Genomic DNA, 17,873 nt, shown 5'->3' with positions numbered 1-17,873 from the left:
TTTTAGGCAGCTACTACCACTCCCCCTACCATCTTTCTACTTCCTCCTCCAAGACTGATGGACCTTTAAAGAGTAGGTGAAACAACTACTCCAGTCAGCATTGGATATGAACTGAAAGCATAATAGAAACCATGAAATGTAACACAGAACCTGCAAAGTAAAGTATAAATACCACTTAGTTATAGCTTATATTTCAGACTCCCATCTCTGATACCTCCTCCTACATTGCACTGCTAGGTGCTGCTTCCCAAGGCAAAATAACCTCTTATCTGACTCACCACACTAAAATACTTCCCCCATTGGATCACAACAAATAATACACTGCATGCCACACACTACCCCAGGTATAGTCTGCCTCGTTACGGCTCCTCACAACAGACCATGAGGAGCAAGGTAAATATAAAATATATTCAGTACCACACATTTGTGAACGGCATTGCAAAAACTGTATACACAGAGTAATATATGTTTTATTCCCATTGTTGAGGGATGGGGGTGAAAGCAGGACCCTCTCCAGACTTCACCTTTCATGACTCAAGGTCCTTGTACATTAACAATCGTGCACTACCCTCTTCAGAAAGTATTACAAGTTGTATGCATGGATTAGACTTGTCCTTTAAAATTTACACCATTTAGATACAAACACAAATTCACACAAAACACTGCTTTATTGACTGCATTTGCAAACACATTGAGGAATGCAAAGGTTTTACATAAGCAACGGGCCATGGTCCCCAAGTGTATTAAAGAATACATTGAGTCTAAACAAGAAACAAAGGCAGACGTCTAATTCAAGGCAACACAAATAGCATGCATATACAGTCACATTGAACACACCAGTTACTTTATATTGCTTCAAGGATTGCCTAACACAGAAAATGTACAAAAGGAGAAATAGTTTTTTTTCTTGCATTAATGAAAAATACATTTTCTTCTCTACAAAGGAATTCCTAATACAAGAAAATAAATATTGCAACATAAGCCAAAAATAATTTAAAATTGCTCTCTTCAATATATTTTTCTCTTTTATATTAACAAATGGCACATCACTTTCGTTGAAACAAAGACAGAAGGCTTTTCCAACTGTGACATTCATATCATTCCATGTACAGTGACTGATGTGAAGAATCACTGTTTCAAATGCTTCCTAAATCACATTATGCAAGGATTACCTTAAAGAACAACCAAAACTTAACATGAAACTAGAAAACACAGCAATTTGATTAACACCGGATGCTGCTAGGCCACATATCATTTGTCTGAATACAAAAGTAAAATATGTTCCTTACAAAAATGTGTATATTGAGACTATTTTTTGCTTCTGTGTTCTATATGTGAACAATCAAGTACATTTTTTCCTGTACTTCTATTTAAAACTGTCAAAAATAAATGTGATTAGATGCAAGAACTCCGCATTTTGACCTTGTGGACCATACTAGCAAAACCTCCTGCAAGCATGGCTAGACGACTATTTTTGTTCAGCCTCTTGTAAAAGTTTATGCCAATATGTATTGTTCATTTTCCTACTTGTCCTTGTTGGTTTAAGTTATCTGTACAAATATGTATTAAAAATAGATACATATGTCCTACACAGCACAGAGTCTATAGGCATCCTAGACACCCAGGAATACAATATTGTGGTTAGGAAGTATCACAGAGGATATTACAGCGACTTGGAAAGAAGGGAGAAAAAAAGTATCATTATAGCTGAGGGTGGTTTAATTAAGTACTATTCAACTAATGCAATAAGCGCTCGAGTTGTGGTAAATTGTTGATTAGCCTTGCTGCAATAGTAACAGAACACCTGGAATGAATGGGTGAGGCACAAAGTAGGCACAAAGTAGGGCGGCCTACTTAGGTCACCAGATCCATTATACATTTTGCTGAATTTCCACTCAGAATACATTTATAATTTATTTCAATGGGACTTATTTACACACGAAGTAGTTATCACAAAAATCTTACATAAAACCAGCTATCCTGGACCAAAAGAGGGCCCACCTGTTATTCAAGAGTAAAGTTGACATGAATTGGAACTTTTGTGGATTATCTTAAAAATGATGGGGCAACAAGTGTTGTTGTACACTGGAACTCCAGGTTATAAGAAGGTTGTTAGATTTCCATTAAAGGTTAGCGAATGAGATCCATTGCTTCAAGGCACACTACAATACGGTCACATAAAACACGGGGTCCCTAACATAAAAAGCAGAACCCGAAGAACAAACAAAAATAGAACAAGACAGCCACAGTAGGAACGGTCCTACATTTAATCAACGCATTCTTTCACATTGTGGGTTACCAGCTTTTCAATAACCAGCAAAATGGTTCCAATGTCTTCATAGCATGGCCCGAAATAAAATTCTGCTGTGTAGGAAAAGAGGTGCTATATTTGTTACTTCGCTACTGCTATGTAACCTCTATGCCCCTTTGGCAAAGCTATTCATTTTGTGCCCGCTCTTTTTAAAAGAACTACAACACATGCCAGAGTCTGAAATGGAAGTCAGGCAATGGTAAGATGAAGGAGTATCTAGTCTCATAACTGTAGTTGGTAACTTGTTTTTCCTCTACCAGGAAATGATTACAAACAACATCAAACCTGAGTTGGTGATAGCATAATCATAACCAGAATTTCAAGCTAACAAGTTCTTAAGGAAAAGGGACAACAACTATGTTGGTCTACTTGTATTTAGATATAATTCTGGACTGCAATATATCCATAGAGACCTATATGAATCAGCTATGCAGAGGCACAGCAACAACCCAGCATTACTAGTTTGTTCTTTGGTTTCCTCGTTTTGTCACCGTCTTAAAAAGACATGTTTTAAAAGGCAAAATAACTTTTTATTTAATTTTGGATTGCGGTTAGGGAAATAAAGAATCTTAACAGGATGTGAATCTGACCAACCTATAGTTATGGGTTTTGGATGATTGTGACCACAAACATAGCAAGTTCTCTGTGTTACCATAGCTTGACAACATTTTCGGAATGCACTGTATTATTTCATGTCTTCATCAACTTGGAATTAAAGGCAGTTTTGCTCCTCAAATGCTTGACTAATGAACACCAAAGATTTATATAGAAAGGGAGGATTTTTTCCATTTAAGGCTCTAGTCCATAGAAGGAAAAAAGCTTATTTGTATCTAGGCTGGACACAGCAATAAGGATGATAACACCAAAAGTACTGTTGCATCATTTTTACCACGTGTAGCATTGGCATATAGAATCTAAAGGTAGAGGGTGATTAGTCACAATATTATGCAATATAGCATAGATTGGGGAAGAATTTGCTGCACAAAGTTGTTTTATCTTGCTGCACTTCTAGCAAAAGAATAGCATAACACCAGTTTATTGTATCCTTGGCTAAGTGAAAAGCTATAAGAAAGGAAAATGTACTGATTTACATGAACATAAGCTACCAGCAATTGAGAAAAAAAAGATAATATTTAAAAATTCCATTTTCTTTACTCAGTCTCTTTCACTGACCTAATCCTCCGATGGCTAGATGAAGTAAGGAATGTCAGAGATTGGCCATTTGACCGGTGCCTGATTTAGAGTGGGTGGTAGAATGGCCAGTTTTGACTATCCCTTATTGCTGTGAAAAATGCGGCAGTAAGGGGCAGTAGCAATGTTTAAATGACCCAGACTCTTATAGTGTGGGGGTCAAAGTTTATTGTTGTTTACCCCCCTTTTTCATTATAAAATTTTTTTTTTTGACAAGGGGCCATCATGTTAGACAGAGCCATACGTCAAACATTTAACATATTGACAGGAACGGTCCTCACAGTGGTTTCTGTTAACAATTAGAGCTGTCCGCTTGGCCAGCAAACAACTCTAAATTCAGAATACGAGGACTCAGTCAGGGCTGTCATGAGCATTGTATAGAAGATTTTACTGTCTATGGGTGTGGCTAGAAGGATGGTGGTCCGAGGGTTGTCTCTAATGACTAAAACAGAATTAAGACCCCAAAGTCGTCTAAGGTAGTCAATTTAGAAATAAGAACCTCAAAAGAGAAACAGAAAAAGTAGACTAAGGTTCTTCTCATAGTGAAATTCATTGCCTGTAATATTTGTGGTATTCAGTAGTAGTTGGACATACTTATTTGGCGTTTGGTTGTTACTGTCCAAATACTGATTTGTTTACAATGTTAGGGTTACCATTTACCAAAATATTGTAAGGAGAACAAACTGGTCATTAATAACAAGAAGCCCTAAATACTTGTTTTTGATTAAAAGACTTGAGAAATCAACTTGGTCCCTTGGTAAAGACCCTCTTAAGGCATTTCCCATTACAAGTACTTGGTAATTATTTTTGAGAGTGCTCACAGTGAGCATATAAATATGCCTGCATCAAGCATCATGAGTAGAGATGGATTCATTACCCAAGTATGTTGACGCACGAGTCCTCTTTGATGCTAGAGTAATCCAGAAGCCTCTAGATTTCAAGGAACAGGACTGAGAATCCAAGAAAATACTTGTGGAGTAGGTTTTCAGTAAGTAATTTAAAGTATGGCTGTGGGAGCAAAACATAATCGTGACATGGAGGAACAAGCCTTCAAGACTCGGAATGTCTTTTCTTTCTCAAAATCATTAGATTTGTGAACAGCACCTGTGGGAGGAGAAATGGTTAGCTTTGGAAACTCAGAAAAGCATATAGTGTTAATGTGTGGTGCACTGGAAATGAACTGAGGAGGGAACCAGAGTAGAATCTGTTTCTATGATTGATATGGATGATTCAATTTTGTTCGACTAATTTTTCATTTCATCATAGCAATTCATTTTCAGCTATTTAACAGAAGCGAATAGTTTTTCTGGTTTAATTTATATTGTGTATGCAGCAGCATTCAATTTGCAGGCCCAGAGACCTCAGAACAATTTAGGAGTCAGTCGGGAGAACAATGTAATAGCATTGCAGTTTGGTCCCTTTAATCAGTTTTTGTTATAACTGCTGGAAATGCTAAAATATTGCAATGCAAACTGTGCTGTATATAAGCTTCCGGATCTTCTGTACATGGAGTGAATCCCATTAGGATTAAGAGCGAATAGCTGTGACAGAAAAAGTGGCAGTGGGAATTAGGCCCTTGCAAATGGCACTGACAAAGTAGCCAATAGTCAGGTCATTATAAGAGCAGAAGTCATGTTTTTGTCCTCTCAGTAATTGAAAGCATATGGGCTACATGGCTGCCAGTCTATGGTAAGGCCACCCTATTCCAAAGGAATAAATTTAACCAAGTCAGCTTTAATCATGTACAATTCAGCTGCCTTTGGAAACGGCTTCCGTGTGCCCCCATTAACGAGTTTTGGTTGGGCCACGGTTACCTCGAGGACAGACCTTGTAAATGTTCTATTTGATGTATCTGAGAAATCTTTTAACTTATTAAAAAGGAAACAATAGGCATCTCCCAGAGAGAGTCTGAAAGCTGGGCCTACTATATATCAAAGTTACATATTACATAATAAGCCTGGAAAAGACCCCGCACAAACTGAACAATTAACACTATGCTCCATGATGCCAATCAAGTAAAGTTCTTTTCAACTACAGCAGTGCATGCAAGCTCACTGTTTAGACCGAGGATGGTTTCAAACGTTTCGGGAGTGCATTCAAGTAGGCCACTATACTGGCTCATTACAAAATGTCGAGACTCTAGCAAGCAGGTAATTTGGTAAACAATAACATTGTTGATTTTATGGAAATTCGAGATCGTAGTTTGCAAGCATTTAGATAATTCATAGATATTTATACCTGCAATTGTCGGGTGTTCACATATATAGTTGACCGTTCAGGTTCATGGGAAACAAGCAGATAAGTATGCATGTGAAGTGCATTTCAAAATGTATGGGAAGTCCAACTAAATTGTGAACTCTGGGTAAGATCAATGAGACCTGTCTTAGTGAACTAAATTAAACAGATGGAACTACTAAACAAGGTCAATGTCTATTTAAAAATAAACTAATAAAACTTTGCAGATACTGTAAATAACTCAGTACATCTTTAGAAGATCACAGTACACTGAAGATGTACTCAATTGTATTCCTTGAACTTCCACGATTGTTTACATGGTTAATATAAAAAAAACTGTCTTCATTAAGGATTTTGCCATTTCAAAATAACAGTTTTATAAATAGCAGACTTTCTGCAAAATTAAACATATTATTAAAGTCTAAGGTACTGATTTTGTTTAGTAGACGAGTACTTCATCACAATTGTTTATTGTTACACTGTACTAGTCTTTTCATGGGGTATGGCATGAATAATATCCCTTTCTCGTGTTTAAAAAAAAAAACTAAAATTCACTGAAGTAAAAAGATGTATTGAATCAAATTTATGGTCATATTCAGGTCTATTTCAACAGACAACACGCAGTCGAATCGAGATGTTTGTGAGCAAAGAGGAAACAGTTTCTGGATTTTTACGCAGGCATCTAAAACACTTTCCAGACAAGCACTGTAACCATTGGTATTCCCTAACTGGAAGAAGGAAATCAATGATACACCGTGGCAATTTAATGTCAAGAGCGCGGTTTGAGTGCTGGTTATCAGCAATCTGTTTGCCAATACTCATAAATGTAGACATCACCAGTGAGGGGCTTGCTGAAAGGTATATTGCTTCACCACAAGATATTTAAAACTTGCATTCTTTATGGTCAGACAGACCTCAGAATTATCAGTTATTCAGCAGACCGATAACTGAGATGCTCAATCTTTCAGAAGACAACATTACAAACTAGCAACTGCAGCAGTAAGGTTTTAGGTTACAAAGGAAATTCAAACACTCGATTTTGACAACTGAAAAACTATCACAAGAAGTAGAGATCTACCTGTAAACAAATGCATGTGTATCCTAAGGTTACTCTAACACGAGTGGTAAACATGTTAATTGGTTTCACAATGATTTATGATTATCCAAATATTTACATCATTTTTATCTTCCTAGATGTAAAAAACACAAACATTTTTATTTACAATTTAATATATAAATTCAAAATACACCACTGTAAAAAATACAAGGGGGGGGGGAGGAAGGGGGATTTCAAATGGAGTAAACTACATGATAAGCTATAAAAACCTAGAATATATAGTCTCATTTCCTAAAATAAATGTAATTAATCAAGCACAATATAAAAAAAGAAGCTCACGCAACCAACCGCATTGGTATTTTTCCAAAAAATTCTCAAAAGACACTGATAAAATAGTCTATAAACATATATAATGCTGCACTGCAGCAACATCTTTACTCTACTCACAACCCATCAGAACTTTACTATTTGTCAAGCTACCGAGGGGCAAACAAATGGCAATATTAGAGGGTTGCTATCTCTCTCCCCTGTACTGCGTTCTGTAGTCTAATAGCTCTGTGAGCTCAGCAAATAAATTAACAAAACCGTGCTTCTTGGGGAAAGAAACCACGAGGTTCTGCAAGGCAACAACTCTCAAACTCTCAATATGCCCTTGCTGATACACTTCGTCAACAGCAAAGACATAATAAATAGTGTTGGGGCGTAGCATATCACAGGCCCCTGTAGCACCTGCAATGCAGGTGGGCATTCATCCTTCAATAAGCCCCTCCATTCAATTTGAAGTCAAAATTATCTAGGAGTTACAGAGTCTCAAGGGGCCCATAGCAAGAGTGCAAGGCAGCTCCTCATCTTGCGTTACACCACAAGAATAGTGTCCATCAGAAGGACAAAAATGATTATCCATAAATCTTTAGGGTTCAGCCTCTACTAACCTGCTAGAACATTCTACTAATGCTCTGTACTATGATCTACATCATATTTTCCTAACTTAATCAATCACGTAAACAATTCACTGAGTCATTTCTATTCAGTTACTATGTTCTTCCTATGGAAAACTGTGAATGAATGACTGTAGTACTGAAATGAGAAGGCTTCTTCTTTGTTGTAGACAATTTCCTAATTGCTGAAAAAAGATAGTAAGTACAAGGTGTGAAAGAAGACGTTATTTAATTATAAATCATGTAAACCCATCCTTAGCTGTGTAGGACAACTGTGAAATGCATCACCCAGTAACACAATAAAAACACTACATCTGTTAAGATTGGTTGTTCGTTAAGGCAATCTCAAGATTTTAAATTTTGCTTCCTGTTTCGGTCAAGCAGATTGTATGGAAGCAAATAATTGAAGCAGTGTACAGTCATTTGCGGTTTTATGTTTTTGTTTATCGTAGTTGAACTGAAGAACATTGAAGAAAGATCCAGTAAAAGGCGGCATATTGATTATTGTCATGATTTCTATTCTAGTAACTGTAACTAAAATCTACCAAGCACGTTAATGGTTAAATTGAACTTTGTCCTATTTGTAGTATTTCAAATTAACCAAAGCTTCAGACTTCCTTAAGGAGTTTAGTTTAGTTACTTAATTCAATGGATTACGAAAGTTTAAACCAAGGAATCTAGTAGCTTTAAAAATGTTATACAAATGAAGAAACACCTCTACATGCTTAGAATTATGTATTTGGCATTGGGTTTGCCCTTCGTAATCATCTATCACACTTTTGTTAAGAGCTATAATTTGGATACAATGTTCTTCCTTCAAACTTAAACTTGAAAGGCCAGACTAAAATGCTTTCCTGAATTTGTTTGAAAATCAGCTGTTGAAGGAAACAAGAACTGCCTCAAAAACATACTAAATCAAAACCGTAGAGGTGCACTTCATGTGACAAAAACATTCTGCTCGGAAAGCACGAAATCTAATTGGGTTCCGTTCGGTACGTGGTTTGTGCTGTCGATGAACTTGATCCTTATTTTCTTAAATATCTCATTCTTGTTTTCGTCCTCAGAGAAATAAGATTTAAGGTTCCATGTCTGTTTTGTTTTACTGCGACATTATTCTTTGGCATCTGCAAAATGACCCGATTCATCTCATATTTTGCAGGGATTCGTATTCTCTTGTTCTGAAATGTTCTTAGTTCTGCAGTTGCAGGAGTATCCCAGGCACAAAGAGACGCTTTCCATTGAAATTCCTTTTTGTCAGAGTATTTGTTGGTTCTGGATTCCCTGAGCTCGCACTGGGGTCACTTCAACTGAACATGAAGTGAGACTTAAACTGTGACCTTTGAAAAATGAACTGGATATACCGTTAGGTATATTAAGTGCAAACATGAAAACTGGCCTGACATCAGTAAAATATACTCTGTTTAAGGCTTACAACGGACTTTTTCAATTTTCGAAATCTCCAAACTTAGAAATCAGCAAAATAAATCTCCTGCAACATTTCAAAAGGACATAAATGCATGTGCCTGATCTCTCACCTCCGAAAGAGATTCATTTTCACATAAGGGCTAATGTGTTTACCACAATGATAAAGGCAAAAGGTAGAATTCCTCTGAAGACATTGTTCCTCTAGTGCCAAATTCAAATTAAGGGACAATGAAGCATAGGTTCCTGTTTGAAGGTTCATCAAAAATAAGAGCGTAGATTTGCATGAGGCAAATTCGTCCCCTGAATGCTCTCAAAGTTTGTGAACTCAAACTCACTAAGTTAGGTTTCACCACCCATATCTTTTGTTTGGTTATGTAATCTCATTTAGGGGTTTCACTAGTAGGGCGCTTTATTTATTTGTATTTGATTATCCCAAAAATTACTGAACCTAATTCTGAAATAATACAGCCTACTTCAATAACCTGAGCAAAGTCGTGGAAGAGACATCTGTAGGGAACTCGAGTTTCAGTACAAATATAAATTCACAATCACTGCTCTAGTCTTCCATCCAATGATATAGCAGGTGAGTTGGAACCAAGGAGCCTGGTGGCTCTTTATAGTGATTTTTAACTCTGACTTTCAAACCTTTGAGCGTGACCTGCACTAGGCCACTTAGGGTAAACTGCTGAGCAACTTAAATATAAATATACCACCGTTTTCCTCCATCAGTAAGTGCTTTCTTCAAATAAGCATGTTTGTGCTTTTTTAAATATTTGCTTATTTTACTAGTTCATCTAGTCTTAATATCTTCACTAAGTGCTGCAAGTGTAGCTGGTTACTGGAGTACATTTGAGTCACCTTGGCTTTGCAAGCTTGTCTCAGGAAAAGAACAATATCCGCTTTTCACTTTGAAATAATGCCCATAAACAGACACTTGCATACACTCACAGATACTAGCAGACCCTGATAGCAACATAACATTCAATGACATCCTGCTTACTAACTGGAAGTCCTGTAATGTGCATGCATGCAAAACATCATTACCCAGGATATGTATGCTAAATAAAAGGGATCACCACAGTAATCCATTTTGGTGAAGCTTAGGATCTATTCTGTACGGAGCGAAAGACAACAGTACTGAATTTCATACTAGATGGAAACAACTTTTTTCATGAAATTAAGCAGAAAGAGAAAATGGCAGTTATATCCGAGTTTAGGTCTCAGAGAACTATCGCTGTCAGTACATCGTGAAGCTTTAGGATGCTAAAATGCCCATTCGCACAATATCCCCATTCCCTGAATCCAACGGGTTGAGATGCACTTCACCGCAGCCAGATTCTTTGTCGGAGTCACTCATTTCAGCATCGGAAAAGTAACCCTCAGTCTCATTGTCAAAGTGCAGACTTGCCTTGGATCTTTCACTGATCCTTGTAGGTTCGTCAGTTGCTTGTGGGTTTTTGATGTGAGAATCCCTGCTTACTCTGCTTTCCTTTGGTAATTTTATCTTCACTGACATTCTTGAACTATCCACTGAGCCAGGAACATTTCTCAAAATGTTAGACTCGGAATGAGAAAATGTGATCGGCTTTCCGTTGCTTACTGAACTTCTTAGATGAAATGAAGGCTGAGGTCCATTTGCTGCAAAGACAGGACAATATGCTGACACTTTTCTTATTGTCCTTTTCATTTCACTACTCCCTTTACGATCCATTTGGAGTTTGACTGTCCCCTTACCTGTCTTATTAGTTCTAGAATCGTGATTGAATGCCTTAATGGAATGATCTGGCAAATATTTTGTGTCATAATAATTTGAATCATCTTGGCAACTTTTAAAGTTTGTGGCAGTGCCATTTCTCAATTGCTTTCTTTTATTGTTATATTTTGCTTTGCTTTTAACTCTCTTTGCAGTTTCAGTTTGCCTGAATTCAGGCTTAATGGAGTGATCCATCATAAAGCTCAATAAGGTCTCTTCATCTTGCAAAAGCTCCTTGGAAAGAAGTCGAGGAGTGCTATCTTCATGATGTCCATTATTTAGAGGCCACTGACTCATTGTCATATTCTCTGAAGTTATCTGGACTGACTGAGCCAACCAGCTGTTGAAGAAAGTGCCGTCTATCGGAAAGGATGCTGACACATCTGAAAAAAAAGACAAAGAGTTGTGTAAGAAAGCTTAATTATTGTGCCTTCTGCATGTCAAGTGCAAATGCAGTAAATGTGGAAATTGGGCAGAACACCTTTAGTAAACTATTTAGTAGAAATTATTTTAAAAGGCTAAAAAAGTGTCATTACCACATGTTAATTGCAAATACAGTGTCACAGCTGATGTGAAAAAGACTGGTGTTAATCAGATTTGTTCATCATAGTAAAATCGGATACATTTACCCAATATGTGCACTCAACACAAATAATAAAAGGCTTCTCAATACAATAGTTATGTTAACAATGGTAATGTATTATTTAACTTTCAAGTAGTGTCAGATTAAAAAAAAAACAATTCTTTGTATTGCCATGTGCTCAGTAAATAGTTTATCAGAAACAATCAAAGACAGATGTCCCGTCCATTCAGTCTACTGACAGTAGGCGTTTTACAATTATTGAGTAAGTCATCAATAAAGTATAGCAATAGTTCCGCTTTTAGTTCCCCCTCCCTACAGTCCCTGATCAACTTGCCAAGGCCCCCAAATCTTTTCCCATTTCAGATGGCATCCTCTGCTCTGGTATACTGTGCATTCTGCTAGCCAGCATCAGCCCAAATCTGTCTTGCACTCCGTCACCTTTGTGTGGGGGGGCGCTCTCCAACTCTTTGCTATGTTGCGTTTTGCCACCACTGCGCCCAACGTAAACCACAGTTTGGTGTATCTTGGCCAAGCCTCCCTACCTGGAATCATTAACAAGACCCATTTGGCCTCGATAGGGACCATCGTTCTCACCACCGTGGCCGTAATCCTCCCCACGTAATGCCAGTATGATTGTATCTTTGGGCAATTCCACAGTAGGTGATAGAAGGTCCTCACTAGCCTGCATCCTCTCTGACACTGTGTGCTTTCTACACGCCCCATGCTGTGCAGTGCTGACCTAGAGTAATATACCCGATGTAGCACCTATAACTGTATCAATCGAAATCGGGAACGTATTGTCACTTCTCTCTATAGTGCTTCAACCCAGTCTTCGTCATCGAGCAGGCCCAGATCACCCTCCTATGCCGTCCTTAATGTTCTCAATGGGTCTGGTGAGTTATTCACCATTTTATATATTAGTGATATTTCTTTCTCTGTTAATGGGTCTTTCAGTAAGCAGTCCTCTGAGGGTGATGCTTCCTCTAGTTCTTCCCCCTCACAGATGCGGCCCCGACGGGCATGGCCCAGCTGCAAATATTTTAACCACATTTCTTGTCCCATACTGTATTCCCTTCGTAGAGTGGCAAACATGATGTAAGCTTGCCCTCTCCAGACATTGGCTAGGTTCTCCAGGCCAGCAATTCCCCTTTACCAAAACCACGTAACTCGCTCACTTTACTGAGTAAATTGCTGTCCCAGAGTGGGGTCATATTTGTTAACTTCCCGTCCCAAACCATGCATTTCAAGGCTGCTTGCCACGCCTGCACCACTGTCTGTGTGTGAACTGGTAGACACTTGGTCACCTTCCTATTATATAGTAGGGGGAGGAAAATCCATGGCCCCTATATCCACTCTATATACTGGCTCTGCTTGGTCCCCAAATACCCATCCATTAACGTGACCAGTTGGGAAGCCCAATAATATCAGTCACCGCCAATCCCCCTTAGTAGACGTCTCCTTTGTAATTTGTGCAGAGCTCCCGCTCCACAATAGGGATCATATCTCGGCCCCACTTTCTGCAAGAAGAGTGGCAGGATCACATAGGGTGTATTTTGCAAAACATAGAGTAGGCGAGTGAGTTCACTCATCTTAAAAATGGCCTCCCAGTCCATTAATGTAAGAGGCAAGGTCCGCCAGTGTTTCATATCTGCAATAAGTCTGTCTAGTTGGGACCCCAAGTTTCGCTGGTAGAACTCCAGTGTGTCCCTTGTCTCATGGATCAATGGGTACTGTAAGCCCTGCGTCACAATTGGTACCCTACACCTGGATGTTAAGCAGGGAACACCTCCCGCCAACGGGTACAGCAGGGATTTATCCCAGTTAATGCGCTAACCCGGGTAACCCCCTTAGATACGGGAGATCTGCGATATTCTGTCCACAGACTGTCTCAGTTTTCTTACATGAACTATGATGTAATCCGCAAAAAAACAGATGATTTCTTCCTAATTCTCCCACACCCGGATTTCCCACATGAGGGGGTCCTGCCTTACCCAAGCCGCCAGTGGCGCCAGGGCAAATAAGATCGGGGACAAGGGGCATCCCTGTCTCGTTCCTTTCCAAAGAGAAAACACCCGGACACTACGGCATTGACCCTCTGGCAAAAAGCGGCTGGTAAAGAAGCTTCACCCATCCGATGAACTAGGCATAAAGTCCAAATGGCTCAACACCGCGAAGAGGTAGTCCCACTCCCCGCTATCGAAGGCCTGGTGTCCAGGAATTTGAGGGCAGCTGGGTCAGTCAAATCCGATACTGTGATGTGAAGTTCCCCTAACAACCTCCGCAAGTTTAACCTTGTTACCTTATGCAGCATAAATCCTGACTGATCTGGATGGATAAGGGAGGAAATCACCCTGCCCAGACGCATGACCAGGGCCTTAGCTAGGACCTTTACTTTGCAGTTGAGCAGGGAGATAGGTCTGTATGACCCACAATCCGTTGGGAGTTTACCCTCCTTGGGAATTAAAATTATCACTGCCGTCCTCTGGTCTTTAGGAAGGGCACCTTTCATCTTGGCCTTTCTAAACATACCCAAGAGATGGTCCGCCGTTTTACTCAATATACACTAAATAACTCAACAGGTAAACCATTGGGTCCCACTGTCTTACCAGACTGCAGAGTACGCACTGCCTTGATAATTTCCTCAACCATCAATTCCCCCTTCAGCATACCCATATCCTCAGTGGGCACTTGTGGTGGACTTATATCACGTAAGAAGTCTCCGCACTCCTGTTCATTCTTCGCAGAGGAGGATTAGTACAATGTTTCGTAATACGTGTGTTATAATTTGATGTCTGCTTGCTTTAAGGAATTATCTGATGTCATTTCGTGTGAGGTCATTTTAGAATGTAAGCCTCAGGCAGAGCAGTTTGTCTTAGCCCTGGTACTGACTGGACGTTGATGCTGTTCCTGATTAAAGACAACTAGCCTACAACTTTGGAGTAATTGTCTTTTTAACAATGGCGACGAGGGAAACTATCTAACTTGATTGGGGACAAGTGAACTACAGCATCAATTCCCCTGCTGAATTTTGGAATCAGATTTTACTTGGACTATCACTCGTTTCACTTGGAAGGAATTACTGACGAGTCCTGAATCTCAGACTGACTTTCTTCTTCAGCTTTCATTCAACTTTCCTGCTCTAACGTCGTGTTCAACATTTTAAGGTAATATTTTACCTTTTTCTGATTCTCCTCCGTGTTATGCCTGCAAACTGTCTGTGCATCTTTTGACTCCGGCGAAGGTTCCAACCTCGAGAGCCCTGAAGCCCCGTGAGTCAGGCATTGTTTCTGCACGTTCGTTCACTGGAACGTTTCCTGAATGCCGTGAGGAGAATGCAGAGGCTGTAAGCTGCAAGTGTCATCACGCCCTGATTGACCTTGATGCGACGTGACCCCGCGCTTCAGCGTAAGCGCCATCTTGTGTTTACCAAAACCTTATTGAAGGTTACAAAACGCAGACTTCGGCAGTTCCTAACCGGCATCGTTTTTTCACATCATCGGCGGTCAACGCAGATCGTACCACTGCCATCGCAGATCTGCTATTGTTAACTGTTTACCGGTATTTAAAGACCTTTATTTCCATTTATATGACTACATATTTTTTTTTTTTTTTGGGTTGTTTTACTCGTTTTTCCAGAATAACAGACTTATCAAGCCCATGACTGCATCAAGCCATATAAACTTACAGATATAACCTGGATTACAGATATAACAGACTTATTTAGATTTACCTGGATTACAGTTATAACAGACTTATTTGGATTTACCTGGATTACAGATATAACAGACTTACCTGGATTACAGACACCATACACCAAGTCTACAAACTGTGTTTTTCAAAGTTTAACAATACAAGGAATTATTACTTGGAGTCCTAACTACACGCTATTTATTATTATCATTATGGCTACTTCCACCTCTATGTCTCAACCCCCCCCTTTCCTCTCAGAAAAAGGTGATCCAATACTACCTTGGAAAAGATGGAGAAATCTTTTTGATTCTTATATTTTAGCTATTGGGGGTGAAAAGTTTTCTGCTGTCAGAAAACAAGCTATACTTTTACACAATTTGGGTGTTGAGGGACGCAACATATATGATAGTATGGATTTACTTACAATTGGTAATGGGGAAGGTGAACCTTGTGACGTGTATGAAATGTCAATGATGATGTTACAAACATATTTTGGTCCTCGTATAAATATTGTTTTAGAGCGACATAGGTTTTTCACGAGAACGCAAGGTTCAACTGAACGCGTCAAAGGTTATGTAGCCTCTTTGAAGACCTTAGCACGTACATGTGAATTTGAGGAATTATCCGATTCTCTGGTCAGAGATCAATTAGTGCGTTGCACTAATAGCTCTCGTGTGCAGGAGAAACTTTTATCCAAAAACCCTTCTCTTGACCAAGCTATTAAGATTGTTGAGGGAATGGAAAACACTTCATCCTGGGTGAAAGAGATAAAAAGAGGACATGAAGAAAAGAAAGAGTTAGAAAGTGAGATACATGTTGTTCATGATGAACATTCTCCTGAACAACGTACGAGTGTGAGTAAAGTGGTAGCTAATGAAAAATTCAAAAAGTATGATAAGGACACGACGCGCAGTTTTGTCAAACCTCAAGCAAATAGTGATGAAAAAGGTAGTAAAGATTCACTCAAACCTAAGTGCATGAGATGTGGGAGTTTGACACATTTTTCAAGTTATCCACAATGTTACGCAAGGGATGCTGTATGCATGAAATGTGGCATCAAGGGACATTATGCTCGAGTCTGCAAGTCAACAAAAACTTCAGATAAGAAGAATACTGATGCAGTACGTATTGTTGTATCTAGCATCAGGGAAGAGGATGGTATGATTGATGCTGACAAAATTACGATGCCAGAATGTGACATCTTGGTCAACAATGTCAAGTTTGTTGTCTTGGCTGACTCAGGGTCTCCATATACCATGATAGGTAACAAAGAATGGGATGAGGTTATTGGCTTGGATGAAACTTTAATTCCACCTGACATAAATCCAGTCGGTTATGCCAAGGGCAGAATTAATGTTCTTGGTTACATAGAAGCTTGTATTAAATTCAAGGACAGGAAGACATTTGGCAAAGTTTATGTAGCTATGAGGGGTGACAACTTATTGGGTTGGAGACATCAGCGTGATTTAGGGATCACACTTAATCCTTCTGCAAAGAATCCAAAAGATCAAGTTATGCTAGTTGAATGTGATAGTGATGGCAATATTGCTGACAATCTGAATGGTGTGTATTTCAGAAAATTTCCTGAGGTTTTTTCTGAAAATTTAGGATGTCTCAAAGAATTTGAGCACAAGATCATTCTGAAAAACAAAGCCATACCTTGTGTTTACAAAGTAAGGAAGGTTCCTAACATGATGATAGACCCATTGAAACAGGAGTTAGAGAGATTACTAAAATTGGATGTGATTGAGGAGATAGAAGCTTCAGAATGGTTGGCCCCCATTGTTTTGGCCCCTAAGGATGGGGGGGCCAAAATTAGGATGTGTGTGGATTTGAGGGGGTTAAATCAGTGGATTTGGGTTGACAGACAACCGTTACCTAACATTTCAGAGTCACTTAGCACTCTTAAAGGTGCACGGGTATTTAGTGTTTTGGACTTATCGTCCGCTTATCATCAAATTGTTTTGCACAAGGAATCGAGACATCTCACGTCATTTGTGACGCCCTTGGGTGCATACTGTTTCAAAAGAATGCCTTTTGGGTTAGCTTCGGCTGCGGCATGTTTTCAGAGGGTCATGAAGAAGGTCTTAGAGGGAATTGGTAACATCATGTTTTTTCAGGATGACATTCTAATTTATGGGAAAGGGGAGATTGAACATAACAGGACATTGTGTGAAGTTTTAGGAAGGTTGAAGGAGAAGGGACTAACTGTAAAGAGAGAGAAATGTCGAATTGGAGTGGAGACTGTCACGTATCTTGGTCATGTAATTTCCGGTGCAGGGATACAACCAAAGCTAGAACTTGCAGAATCTGTTAAGAAAGCCCCGGTACCGAGTGATAAGGACCAGGTGAGGTCATTTCTAGGATTAGCAGAATTTTACGCTAAGTTTGTTCAGGGTTTTGCTAGTGTGTCTCAACCTATTAGGTTATTGCTTAAAAAAGGTGCACATTTTGTGTGGACAGAAGATTGCCAAGAAGCTTTTGACAAAATCAAGGAAGAGATTGGGAAAATGCCCACTCTGGGACATTTTGATGTGAATAAAAAAACTATTTTAACAACTGATGCTAGTCTCAGAGGTTTGGGAGCGGTGCTCTCTCAAGCTGTAAATGGCGAACAGAGTACTGTTGCTTTCGCTTCAAGGGCACTCAAACAAGCAGAAGCAAACTATTCCTGCATTGAGAGAGAAGCA

General features: G+C 39.2%; 1 protein-coding gene across 3 annotated transcripts in view; it reads right to left on the bottom strand.

The window, feature by feature from the left end:
• Positions 1-649: 649 nt before the first annotated feature.
• The window catches only part of JADE2 (jade family PHD finger 2), a 523,571-nt gene continuing 506,347 nt past the window's right edge, over positions 650-17,873 (bottom strand). For all 3 annotated transcript variants that reach the window (XM_086931489.1, XM_086931491.1, XM_086931490.1), the window contains one exon: positions 650-11,293. In XM_086931489.1, the coding sequence (XP_086787615.1) occupies positions 10,413-11,293 (881 nt within the window). In that variant the 3' untranslated portion in view covers positions 650-10,412. The remainder of the gene's footprint in view (positions 11,294-17,873) is intronic.

Source organism: Lissotriton vulgaris, chromosome 7 (genome assembly GCF_964263255.1).
Source record: "Lissotriton vulgaris chromosome 7, aLisVul1.2, whole genome shotgun sequence".
NCBI lineage: Eukaryota > Metazoa > Chordata > Amphibia > Caudata > Salamandridae > Lissotriton > Lissotriton vulgaris.
Note: the sequence above shows the minus strand (reverse complement) of the source record. Positions and strands in the feature narration are given on the sequence as shown.